Raw genomic sequence first — 13267 nt, forward strand, 5'->3', positions numbered from 1 at the left:
ATACTCCTGGCTATGCAGATGTAACTCCTCTAATGTAGTTGAAGGATTTGCTTATAGCAATCACACTTGCAGAAACACGCCTGCTTTCTGATTAGGTTGTGGAAATCAATAGAGACTTCTGCCTTCTCTGCGGGCAACCTGAAACAACAGATTTGAAATTCAAGAGATAGGAAATTTCCCCAAAGCCTTGAAACTCTCACTGGGGTATTACAGAATATGCGGTGGCGTTTTTAGCTATGGAGCAAAGCTAGGGTGGAATCAGAGTCCGTGGGAGAGGCTGCAACTTGTTGCTGAGAAGGAAATGTAACACAAAGAAAGGACAGAACAGGCGGTGATAGAAAAGAAAAACCTCAGACTAAAGTAAGAATGCCAAAGACAGCAACAGGCTAAAAACAAGCACATATTTCTATTGCACAAATAAGCTTGATTCACGATCTTTCCGTAGAAGCTCTCTTCAATGTGGACAGGAGATTCTGCCTATGGAGAGCGATGGGAATGCACATTGTTAAGGCAGGTCCTGGGATAAGTCTGTAATCGTACATAGACCCTCCACAGGCTGAGTCTGAAACACATGCCTCGGAGCTCTGCAAGACAAACATTGACCGACAAATGTGACAGAAGACAAAAATGCCTGTTAAGACATTGCTTTCATGCTTTTTTGGAGATCTAAGCCAACATGCTCATGCCAGAGAGCTTCTCTATTTCTTTCTACGCCTTGACACTATCAGAGTGGCGGCGATGTCCCGCTCCCATTGCCCACTGCCTCTGTATCTCCGAACCCTGCACTGTGAGGGCTTGGTGCTTGTAGCGAAGTTTAGAGGCTCCCATACCTCCTGCTCCACTTGTGTGCACAGTAAACAGGGCAAGAAGAGAGGATTTGCAAGGAAGTCAAGCTGGGGCTTGGCTGCGTCTCAAACAGGCGTGTGCCCGTCAGATCAAATACTGGTTCTGCACCGAGATCCTGACAGGAGGTGAGATTTCAAGAATCCGAAGCCTCCAGCAGCTGTCGGTGCCTGGGCACGTGCTCTCCTCTGGAGCCCCCAGCTCTCCCCATCCTATTTCAGTGCCAGGTGTAAAGGCTTATAACTGGAGGCAGCAGGAAGCTGATGTAGTATTGCCTTCCTGAGCCTCCGCTCAGCCTAAAGCAATTCCTCTGTGGTCTCATTAAGATTAATGAGTAATTCAGTGTGACACATTAACTATTTCACTTTTGTATTTTGCAGGTAGCTGCCGAAGCCCTTCTCCTCACACCTAAGGCCCCTCTTGTTCTGCTTCCATGGGGCCCCTGTGGGGCTCTGAACACGAGGACTTGACTTGAGGGGGACGCAAACAGTTTCCCGAGGCTGTGAGGTTATAGGTTTAAAGGGTTTTTTTTCTCTTGTCTTCTATTGGAGTAAAACCAAGACTTCTTACAGGCTTTTGTCTGAATAACAGAGATAGATACTGAATACCCAGGGCACACAATGCCTGGTAGAGAAAATATTCACTTATATGGATGGAGGTAAAAGACAAAGTGATGCTCCAGCTCTGTCCTCATCCCTCCACTATGGTGTCCCCCCCCATTAAGCCAGATCTGCAAGGAGCTTTTCCCCTAACACTGTAAACAGCAGAGCTTCACTTTCTTATCCTGCTTAAGAGAAGCTGCTGCAAAGATAGAGGCAGCGCTTTGAAATTTGAGAGCTGTTTCCCATAATAAACTCATCTTTGTATTAAAATAAACAAACAAATGAAAACAGCCAAGAAAAGTTACTTGGTTGCTATTTCCTCTGCTTCTGTTGGGAATTCCTTGTGCTGTGTCTCAGGCAAGCAGAGGTTCCTCGACAGATTTAATCATTCCAAAAAGATACCAACAACAAAATGACGGGGAAGCTCTGCTGTGTGCAGCGATCAGTGATGAGCGTTGGGATAATTCTTTCTATTCAGCCGCCTCTGCACCGAGATCCTGCCGTGAGAGCAGGCTGCGGCGCGGGCTCTGCCTGGGGGCGATGCCCTGCCTTTACCTCCACTGACCCCAGTGCTCCCAACCCATACCGTCGGGAAGCAGAGGCTCCCAGGAGGTAAAGAAGAAAGATTTTCCTTCCCCACCATATCCCCTTCTCACCTGAGGAGGGACGTTAGAGAGGGTACTGACGCACTGAAATGATGATGCTTTTATCAGGAGGCTCATTTCAGCCGTGTTCCCAGCAAATCCAGCCGAGCACAGCTGCCTTTGCTGTGAGCTACACGATCATCTTTGCTGACCGGCTGCCGTTAATCAAAAGCAGAGAAGTTCTGGTACACAAACGTTTCCTCCGTTCGACCATTAATGGCTAACCCGAACCCCAAGTTATCCCCACAAGGAGCGCTCTTCCCTTCTGTGGGTAGCGCCTCTCATCCAAGGATCTCAAAGCATTTCATGCACTTCAGTGATGCCTTAAAACGCTTGTGTGGATGATGGAAACTGTCGCTGTCTTCTAGGCAGTTAGTGACCAGCGGCACAAGAATAAGCGACTTCCCTGAGGTCACGGTGCAAGTCAGGGGTGATTTTGTACGAGAAGCCAGGACTTCTGACCTCCCCCCATTTCAGATACTCTCTTCAGCTCCGATGGTGAGTGCGGCCTCAATAGGCACCTCCAACATCAAAAACCTTGTAAATCTCTTCTGGATTTTATTAGCTATCTTGCGCTAAGCCTGCCTGGGTTACTTAACAACAGCACTAGTGCTTTCGGGATGAATGGCCTGCGAGTCCCCCCCAGCAGATGATGTGAAGGAAGATAAACATATCCACTTGAGTGGGATCAGATAACCGCTGCTACCGCGAGGCGCGAGGCAGGCGGGGGCTGGATGTGGTCCTGCTACTGCTCCTTCATCTGAACGCTGCCCAGGGGCAGAAAGCTGCTTTCAAAATGTGGTGGCTAGAGGTAACTAGGGCTCCAGCTGATTTCCTAATAATGCCATTCCTATAAGACATTGCCTTCTACAGCGTTAAATGTAAGAAAAAAAGATCTGTTACAAATAAAGTAGAAACTCAGTTTAAATCAGTGGGGTTATGGGGACTTTGAGCAGTGCAATGCTGGGAGCTGGCTGTCAGCCCGTGCTCTCCAAAGGGAGGGTGCTGCAGGAGCTCGGCACAGGAGCTGGTGCTGCCCACTGCCATGCACAGCTTGCCTGGTGGGACCAGCATGTCCCTGAAGGTGTAGGTGTCCTCTCTCTCTGTGTGCCTTCAAGAGTGCCACTCTCTCCCCTTCTGGCATTACGACATTGCAGTTAATTTACCTTCTCCATCCTTCCATGTTTTTGAAAGATAAGTTCAGTGCAGCCTGAGCAGTAATTGCTAGGTAGTGCCTTTTCCTGGGACGCTTCTTGCAAGCGCCAGCCTTGTGGTTCTCAAATGTCAAGCTGATATTTAAAAGAACCTAAAAGGCATAGAAGTGTTGTGTATTCACGGACGTCCCTGATGAGGTTTGCAGGAGCGCATATATGAAGCAGTGACTTGTCTCCAAAACGCTGTGTTTATGGACACACCACATTTAGTTTCAGGAATCTCCCTTGCTTTGTTTGGATGAAATCGTGTTTGGTTTTAGTTAAGAATTCAGGAGCTGAATTCAGGACCCTAACGGGAATGCACAAGGAAAGGTTAACGATGTCTTGGAGAGCCACTGGCCTAAACAAGCCGAAATGAACTTCGCAGATTTTACTTCTCCACCATTAGCACCGTTCTGGTTTTAGAATTGTATCCTCTGCCACGCACAGCTAATATTGCTGGATGGTTTGATTTTCCACCATTTACTACTTTCCCATCAGCTACCTTGATGGAGGGCTTTGGGTGGGGTCTTCTGCAATATCGAAGTTCAGCCTCCTCTAATAAATGTGACAAATGCTTCTTAACTCTTCACCTTGTTTGTCACTGTAGAAGCATTCGTAATATTTACAAAAATGTTTCATTTAAATGAAAATTTAATTTATAAATGCGTTTCAAGGAGAACCAGAGAAGTAAGAGCCCAAATGCCAGAAGAATTCTTCAGAATTTGTTTTCCCCTTTCCTCTTTTAATCGTCCCTTTCTTGGGTGGGGAAAAAAAAAGAAAAATGTTGCTGCAATTTTGTTTTGGTATATCCCTTTGGGAACCTTTTCTTTGGGGAGAGGAAGGCTCTAGCTGGGACCACAGATCACAAAGCTCAGTTTTGACCATTCAAAACCTGCTGGGATGAAGTCAGCCTCCCCCAAAGGTGACATACGGTACACTTGAAACTCGGTGTGGGCAGAAAGCTGGATTCCTGAGCAGAAAGATGTATAATTTTTAATATATGTGCCATTTAGGGTTTTAACAAACCTTCTCAATAACTTCTTTCAATGTTGGGTGTCTGACAGAAGCTCGTGGCACCCTAGAGGTTTGGCCAGCAGCGAGCTCCTTCCTCTGCTTTCACCAAACTCAACCTGGGCCATCCAAACCCCCAGATACTTTGGCACCAACTGATGCAGCCTTTCTCTCTGCTGTATTTTACATACATTCCCAAACAAGGACAAAAAAAGCTTATATAATGATAACAAGATAACTTTAAAGGGCACTTAGATCCTGTGAAGCTGCTGCTACAATTTTGAAGAAAAAGCAACATACTTCTTATAAACAGCAGTTTATACACCGCAATTAACTCCACGTCCCTCCGATTCCCCAGAAAAACTTGAAACTTACAGTAACAACCAATATTATAAGCCCCCCTTCCCGCCCAAGCTGGGCTAAACTGTAGTTAGTCACCGGCTCTGGGTGTTTCCGTGGGCGCTGGCAGTGAGGATGCTGTGCAAAATGACAGGAATAAAGTCATTCTGGGTTCGACATAGAAAGAAACGTGGGTGAGGAAATCTAGCACTTTGAAGTAGGATTTCTCTTCACAATGCACTTTTCCCCTTCAGATGCTGTAGTAGCATTATCCTTTAAAGATATTAAATGCTCTAATATAGGTAGGTTGTGCCCTGATTGTGTGCAACCACTATGTTTTAAAGCCTAAAATAAAGAGCAGATTTTCTTCCCAAGCCCTCAGGATGGAAGATTGCTGCTGCCACCAGAGGGACTCAGAAATACGACGGTAGGAGCTGAGCATCCCCGAACCGGTCAAACTTCCCCGCGAAGACGTCTGACTTTCAGGGGCTGCCCTCAGGATTTCTCAGGTGCTGCATTATCCGCTCCCATGGCTTGAGGGCTGGGCTCGGATATGAAGGTTACGCACTTTCATCATGCTGGTGGGGAACAGATTATGAATTTAGTCGCCCTGACCGCTCTCCTCGGTTAACGCAACTGGGCAGCAAGCCATGTGTTTTGTACCACGTGAGGTACAACATGCTCATAAAATCACCGCTGTTGCACTGCCTTTCCTTGTATTCAACCACACGATAAGCCCCAAAAATAACTGCTACAATAGGAGTTAAAATGTTAATTATTTGCTCGCATTTGTGATTAAATTGTAATGTGGGGCTTTTGAGCATTTATTGCAAATTTGGTTTTAAAAAGTGCAGACAAAGGTGATAAAAAAATGTGGGGTTGAAGGTGAAGTCTCCAAAAATTCAGTACGGTTCAAATGGGCTCTCCTGTATCTGGGGAAAACAACCATTCTCACTTGTCCCACAAAGAACCAGCATTTTCACTTTTCAGGTGAAAGCAGAAAAATTGCCATTGCTGCAGTAGATAGTCCTTTAGATTAAAGGAGGGAGAGAGCACTCAGGATGAAACTGCATTTCTTTCAGAGTCTGTTTTTTTTTTTCCTGTGTGTCATAAAAACCTAAACCCTAAGGGGTGTTGGAAAGATTTTCTAGTGATTAAACTATTTTCTTTCTTGTAAAGCACGTACGGAGTTTTGCAGTGAAAACCTCTGGCCCAACAACAAAAATGCTGTTGCCTTTCCTAAAATTACCATTTCCCATTTTGCTGAAGAACTGGCTGTGTCACTAAACCTGCAGCAAAGCTTCACTTATAATAACAAACCCTACATTAAAACCACAGGATTACAATGATTTGGGCATGAAGACTGATGCCAGGGTACACAGAACTTGTGTTCTTGGAATGTAGGAGAATAGCAAAAGTAAAAGTTTTTTCAAGGAAATGACATTTTGCTTAGTTACAGCCCGACTGACTTTCCTGTTGTTACTTCGGCCCTGCCTGAGATGCTTCAGATTTACCGTAAGTGACAAGACACGCAGAGTTTGCAAAGTCCCATCACCTGGATTCTGGTTATGTGTCTATCTCAATTTTTATACTCTTTTGTAGCCTCTGTGGTTGTGGAGACAAGATGTGGTTTTAATCTGATGGTTTTAGGAGTCCTGACATCCTTTTTAGCGTTGAGGACAGGTAATAACCTCTCCCTCACGCAGAAAAGAGCCCGAGCTGCTTTACAGCAGTTTTGCGTGGCCTGCACCGACTCCAGGGAGACGCGCTTAGGAATGCTGAGGTCCTACCAAACCCAAACCAACCCCATCCCCAAAACACCCCGGGTGAGCACAGGCAAAGGTATCCCTCAGGGGTAACTTAAAGGCTGGGACAGCCCTCGACAGGATGGTGCCATAGACAGGCAGCAGCAATGCCCTTCCAAAGCTACCTACCAGGTTAATTTTGTTTTGTTGTTAGAGGAAGATACACCACGGCTGTCTCCTCGTTTCCAAAACATGAGCACGCCCAGAAGCGTCAAGGCTTGCCCGACTACAGACAAGAGGAACTCAGTTAAAACATCTGCTGACTTCTGGCAGTTTAACTGGTCCGATGGGATGGTAAGAGGGTTGTTGTTTACATAATTCATCTTTTAAATTGAGTTCTGATCCCCGGGAGTACGAGAGGCTCCCGAGGAGCCGTGTTTGTGAAGGTCTGCGCCGTGCCATGCTTCCTGCGCTGCCAACGAGCCGTCATTCATCACACGCAGAAGCACCTTCTGATTGCTGGCCAGTTTTGCATGTGAAATGGGCTCTCCCCTGCCCCAGTGACATGCTTTGTGGGTGTCATCAAATTTACTGGTTCTCTCGTTAGAGTAACCTTGTATGAGTTTATCAGAGCCTGATGGGAGAGAGGAGCAGCACTGGGATGGGACCAGGCTGAAGCACATACGGGTTGAAAAACCTGGTGAGTGACAAATATCCAATATTTCACATTTCATCTGGATGCTCCTCCATCAACCCTCTGATGTTTTAATGCTCTGATGATGTGGCACAGAAAGCACATCCCCTGCGCTCTGGTCGTGACACTGAGCAGAGCAGTAGAGTCCCTTCTGGGGACTGATGGGACGTCTTGGGAAGCGTACCCCAAATCAAACCCTTCACTTTGCTTATCCCTACAGTAGGTTATGTGTGTAACTCTCATCTGCTCTGCATTTTTGTCCCTTTTTTTCCAGTCACAACTCCTTTTCGACTTCCCCTTCTTATTAATAACTCTGTTTTTAGACTGTTTGGCTTTAGATGGTTCAACATGTTTTTTTTTTAGAGCAGAAAGTGTATTCCCTAATACTCTTTCTTTATACCTATACCGCTCTTCCAACATCTGTGCCCCCTTACATACCTATTAATAGATATACACAATGTCTCGCAGCTATTTTACACATGGTAATCATCCCTCCTATAGCAGCTTTGTAACGCTGTGGTGGGTAAGTGGCCTTCCAAGGACCTTCTCCTCAGGCCAAGCACCAGAAATGAAGACACGTCAGCACAGTGTCAGATCAGGACCCAAATCAGGGTGGGCTCTTCCATCCATAGCCATAAGGAAATATTTTTTTTTTCCTCAGAGGTGGGAAAAGAGCATGTGCAACACCTGGAAGGGATGCAGCCGTGCTTGCCCCTGCCAGGATGTCTGTCCAGCCGCACCGTTACGCTCCCTGAGAGCAGGGCGGCACCGCACACCTCGCAGATGACGCACGCACTCCAGCCTTCCCACGCCGCCTTCTGAGTTAAGTCTTATCTTTGTTATTCTTACATGGGAGCGACTCCCAGCCTCGGAAATGGGAAGCAAAGGAAAAGCAACAATGACTTCAGATTGAATAATTAGAAAATTAATTAGTTCCTGAAAAGTTGTTCCTAAAAACTGTCAAAGCCCATTCTCCCTGTCAATTCCCAACATGAACTGCGTGTTAGTCCCCCTTTCGTAAGGAAATGGGCACCATTAGGCCTATTTATACAGCCCAGCTTGGGAGTCTACACAATACTGGAACACGGCAAAGTGTCACCGGTGTTTCAAAGACACTCCCGTGGTTAAAAGCAATACGAGCAATTCTAAGGTGAGTTACTTATTTCCCCCTCCCTGAAAAGCACCCCAACAACTGCATCTGTAAGAACACCTGACACCCGGCACCGGAACGCGCTTCTCCGGTCTTCATCCAACTTGTGCCCTGAAGGGTTGATTCTGATGCTGTTAGTTGCATAAAATCCAGCGTGTTGCTGTGCCGTGTTCTCTGCTCCCAATCCTTGGCTGCCGTGTTGGCACTTTGTGGCTCTGCTTTAGCACAAACATACCCTAAAGTTTGGCGTGTGACACGGGAGGATCACCCAAGGACACAGGAACCCAGTAACACTACAGGACTGGAGTGGGACGCCTCTCAAGCAGATGGGGACCAGACTATGCCCTAAGAAAGTGCGAATGACTCTTTCTTAAGCAACCGCCAGCTGTTTGTGAAGTCCCTGGGCATCACCAGCTCCTGACAATAGTTTATGCAACTCATATCAAGCTTTACTTATCCCCAGAGTCTGTCCCAGAACAAAAGGAATATTGAACCCAACTTCATCCCCACGTACACGAGCTCTTCAGAGCACAGCTGGGAACGGCAGCCTCTCCCCAGGTAAGTACACCCCCCTGAGCTGGGTGTAAAGAGCACACGAGGGGAAACCTGATGACGATCCACTTTTTAATCAGCATTTATTTTATAAACTGAGGTTTTACAATTGTTTAGATGCTTACAGGCATCTCTAGCGTCTGTGGTGGAGGTTTATTACAAGACGCAAAGTGGGGAGAAAATGAGCAGAATACATTGAAGCAAAACCCTTTTGATGAAATGCCATGAATAAATTTATCCCTTTTATGATGAGTATCATAGGATTCAGCCATTTTTCTTAGAGCCTCAGGTCTTTGAGTGATAGGACTATAAGACTTTTTTTGTCTTTCCAAGGTAAATTTTCAGTTTTTCAAGCCCTGCTGACTGTTGAGAAAGGGACCAACTTTAAAAAAAAATCAGTGGCAAATTCAAATCACTTTAGGTAGAAACCTTAAAAAATTACAGGTTTTTTTAGGTAATCCTGTGGTTTCTGACAGCTTACCTTGTGGTTTTTGAATGCTTGGAGTTCGAAGTGCTGCTGCAATGAATTTTAAAATAGAGACTTTAAGCTTCATGAAACTATAGTGCGCTATAATGTAACTGGATAAAAGAAAAGGGGCTTAAAGGTCTCTTTACACACACTCGAAACAGACAGCGGTAATATATACGGCAGACCCAAGGCTTGCAGCTAAGTTAAGCAATACCAAGACAATTTCAGACTTTTGCAGATCTGACCCAGCTGTAGCCTGAGGGTAGCACTGAGAAACCACACAGGAGGAAACAGTGGAGAGCTGGAGCTGGGCAAAACTGAGCAAAGCCTGAAGAGTTTGTGGCAGAACTGAACAAAGTATCCACCTCATCTTCTGCACCCAAAACCCTGCAGGATTTGTCCTGAACCGCTGCTGGCTCCCGGCAGGACCCCCGCCCGAGAGCCCTAAGCCAGATGGAAATTCAAACACATCTCATAGTACTTGAGTTCACGCAACTTCTTGCCCCTAACTAGAGTGACCACCAGAAATGAGTTTTTAGGACCCTTCAGGGCTAAGGGGTCCCAAAGCCCTACCTTGGCCAGACGCTCTGCTGGTCCTGGTGTTACCGGAGCGCCTCCTCTTCCTCACTTGTCCTTCAGCGTGGCCATGCCCAGGGCCTCCGAGCTGTAGTCGTACTGGTTGCTGGAGGACATGGACCGTCCCCAGGAGCACTGCAGGTTGGAGCCCCTCTTGCGAAAGGAGGATGTGAACCTGTAGAAGTTGCGGTGCCTGTTGCGCAGGTATTCCCGGTAGTTTTTGGTGAGCAGGGTGTAGAGGAAGGGGTTGATGCAGCTGTTGCTGTAGGTCAGGCAGGTCACCAGGTAGTTAATGCACTTTTGGGTTTGGGTGGTGAGCTGCAGGGAGCTGCTGTAGAGCCGCACCAGCTGCCAGATCCAAAATGGCAGGAAGCAGGCCCAGAAGACCAGCACGATGCTGAAAATCATGATGAGGACCTTCTGCCGGGGCGATCTCTTGCTCTTCTCCTTGTGGGGGGGGTTCCTCTGGGACTCCAGGTAGGTCCTGGCCAGGCGTGTGTAGAGGAAGCCAATGATGATTCCCGGGGCCATGATGCTGGTGCTGAAAAGCACCGTCAGGTAGGTTCGGTAGGCGTCCACGCTCCAGGTGGGCGCACACATCCTCTTCACCTTGCCCTCTGCCTTGCCCCCCTCGGTCAGGGTGACCATCAGCATCATGGGCAGAGTGAGGAGCAGCGAGACCGACCAGACGGCGCCCGCCGTGACCTTCCGGTAGCCACGCGACCGCTTCAGGGTGTCCAGGGGCCGGGTGACGGCCAGGTAGCGCTCGGTACACATGAGGGTGAGGGTGAAGATGCTGGCGTGCATGGTGAGCAGGTCCAGGCTGAGCAGGATGCGGCACCCCAGGTCCCCGAAGTACCAGTCCTGGGCCAGGTAGGTGCAGACGATGAAGGGGATGGTGGAGAGGTAGAGCAGGTCGGCCAGGGCCAGGCTGACGATGGAGCTGTACATGGGGGCGGCGCAGCGCGCCGAGTGGCACATCACCACCAGCGTGTAGACGTTGCCCGCCACCCCGGCCACGTACATCACCGACAGCACCGTCCCGAAGGCCGAGGGGATGAGCAGGGGGCCGCCCCCGGGGGGGCCGCCGCCGCCGCCCCCCGCCGCCGCCGAGGCGTTGCCCCCCGCCGCCGCCGTCCCGTTGGGCTCCATGGGCGGCGGCGGCGGCCCCGCAGCCTCGCACCGGCCCCGCGGCTCCCGGCCCCGCCGGCGGCCGCTCCGCCCCCCGCGGGAGACAGGGCGGCGCCGGGCCGCCCGCGGGGCTGCCCTCGGGGAAGGGCTGCCCTCGGGGAAGGGAAGGGGAAGGGGAAGGGGAAGGAAGGGCTGCCGCAGCCCCCGCCCCGCCGGGGCTCCCCCTCTCCGCCTCCGGAGGGAGGGCGGGGGACCCCCCCCGCGTCGCCCCGGTGCGGGGCGGGCAGGTGCCGTCCCGGAGGAGGCGGCTCCGTGCGGGGCCCCCCGCGGCTGCCAGGCGGGGAAGGGCGCGGAGGGGCCGGGGCGGGGAGCCGCGCTCAGCCCCGGCGGGGCCGGGGTGGGGGACACGGGCCGCCCGAGCTGGGAGCGAGCCGGGAGCGCTCCGGGACCCCCCGCCAAACCCCGCCGGGCAGGTGGAGGCGGCAGGAGCTTCCTGAGGAGTTTTCCTGGCCACTCTGGTGGCATTTGGCTTCTCCCTCGCGGGCTGGCATCCTCGGCGGTAGGAGCTCGTTGCTTTGCTTCGAGCCCGCAGTGAAAGGAGCCCCTGCGGGCGGCGGGGAGAGGCAGAGATGCCCCGGCTCCTCGGGTGCGGGGCGCGCCGCGCTCCAGGCACATTCGGAGAGACTTAGGTGGAGGCGGACGCACAACCGGGGCGGAAATAGCCTCTTTTTCTCGTGGAAGTAGCTTGTATTTTGAATTTGACTCTGAATAGCGTGGCAATGTTATAGTAAGGTTTAAATCTGAGCTTCAGTGACAGCCGATTCCCCCGAAGAGGGTGAAGTACGCAGCGTGCTGCATGAGGCTTCCAGAGACAACTTTTCCAGTTAGACGGGAAATCTGGGGACAGTTGCACAGTGAGCGCCTTACATTTCATCTTATTTTAGAGAAAGCAGAAATCAGGGCAAGCCCCAGTCAAAGGACAGCTTTCCAAGGGTACAAGAGTGCTGTATTTCCTCAGCTCCCATTGATTTCCAATAGGAATTAACTGGCTTTTATGCCTTCAAACATTTCTGCTTAAACCAGAGCGCTAAAATGACTGGTAGGTGTTCATTTGCTTGTTTTAATCCCTCCTCAGAGTGCTTTTGTGCAACCTGTCATCTAATTCTCTGTGGCACACTACAAAGTGGTGAAACTCTTGGCTCGTAGAAGCAGGGTTTAGCCCTGTAAAAATATTGTACCGAACACTTGCTTGTAGTTTGCTGTAAAGTTAACACACACACACGTGTAACTCTGCTTTCCTTCCCAGTCCTGCTCATCTCTTTCCAAAGCGCTCCAAATGCTTAAAGCTGTGTTCAACAAATTAGCTGGTTCAGACATGATCTGAATGCTGGTGAGGAAGAAGAATATAAATTGAATTATTGTCAGGCAGGGATTTGCTTTATCAGGTTCAGCCTTTGCACTGACAAAGTTTCCAGGCACTGAGATGGAGATATTTTTTCTCCCTGGGAGCTGGGACTCCGTCCCATGCCAGCACCCTCCGCAGCCCCGCATTCCTCTGCGGCAGCTGAACCGAGCAGCTGGGAATGCAGGCGGATACTCTACCAGGGCTAAATCCTGCCTGCATGACAGTCAAAGGGATTGGCTGCCACAGACTTCAAATACGATCCGGATTTGGCATAAATGGATCATCTCTGAGAATTAAGTTGCACGCGACTTTTGCAGTCCCATCTCCTTCGTGTTTTGAAGCTGTTCTCTGCGCTGTTTTGTTCTCTGTCTTCATTTAACGGCCAGGACACAGGGCCAAGAAGAACAGAGTAGATATTTTGTTGTCTGCCATGTTACCTGATTTGTTCTGAGTGATCACATGAGATGAATGAGATAAACAGTCTGATGCATCCTTCTAAATAGAGAATTGCTTCATCTATTTAGTAAATACCTAATTTTGACTTTCCTTTTTTCCTTCCAGTAGAAGACTGTTTAATTGAGCAACACTAAGCATTGGTGAGTCTGTAAGACACTTGTTTTCTTAAACATGTAGGATACTCACATGTATCCATGGGAACTTACTCTTATTAAACTCTTAAAAAATAGTTTGCTGCCTGCAGCCGTTCTGCAGCAGAGCAAAGCCTGTTCTCTGAGCAAGAGGCACTTCTCCCCTCCGATGCTCTGCTCTTGCAACACACCAAGTGTCTTCTGCACACCCACAAGTATTGACCCAGCACTCTGTGCCTGGTGGAATTGAGTCTGGAGCTTGTGTCAACCATGATCAACCAGAATTAGAAAGGGGGCGATGCAGGAGCCTGGAGTACTGATAT

At 49.3% G+C, this 13267-nt stretch overlaps 1 protein-coding gene across 1 annotated transcript; it reads right to left on the reverse strand.

Moving 5' to 3' along the window:
* Positions 1-8834: 8834 nt before the first annotated feature.
* LOC142065160 (urotensin-2 receptor-like) lies at positions 8835-11022 on the reverse strand. The gene has a single exon (XM_075111052.1). It carries the CDS (start codon positions 10971-10973, stop codon positions 9870-9872), a length of 1104 nt encoding a protein of 367 aa, XP_074967153.1. The 5' UTR covers positions 10974-11022; the 3' UTR covers positions 8835-9869.
* Positions 11023-13267: the final 2245 nt, after the last annotated feature.

The sequence above is a fragment of the Phalacrocorax aristotelis genome, chromosome 16 (assembly GCF_949628215.1).
Source record: "Phalacrocorax aristotelis chromosome 16, bGulAri2.1, whole genome shotgun sequence".
Taxonomy (NCBI): Eukaryota; Metazoa; Chordata; class Aves; order Suliformes; family Phalacrocoracidae; genus Phalacrocorax; species Phalacrocorax aristotelis.

Excerpts from the sequence above, each read along its gene's own strand:
- LOC142065160 (XM_075111052.1), bottom strand. The coding sequence starts at position 10,973 with ATGGAGCCCAACGGGACGGCGGCGGCGGGGGGCAACGCCTCGGCGGCG.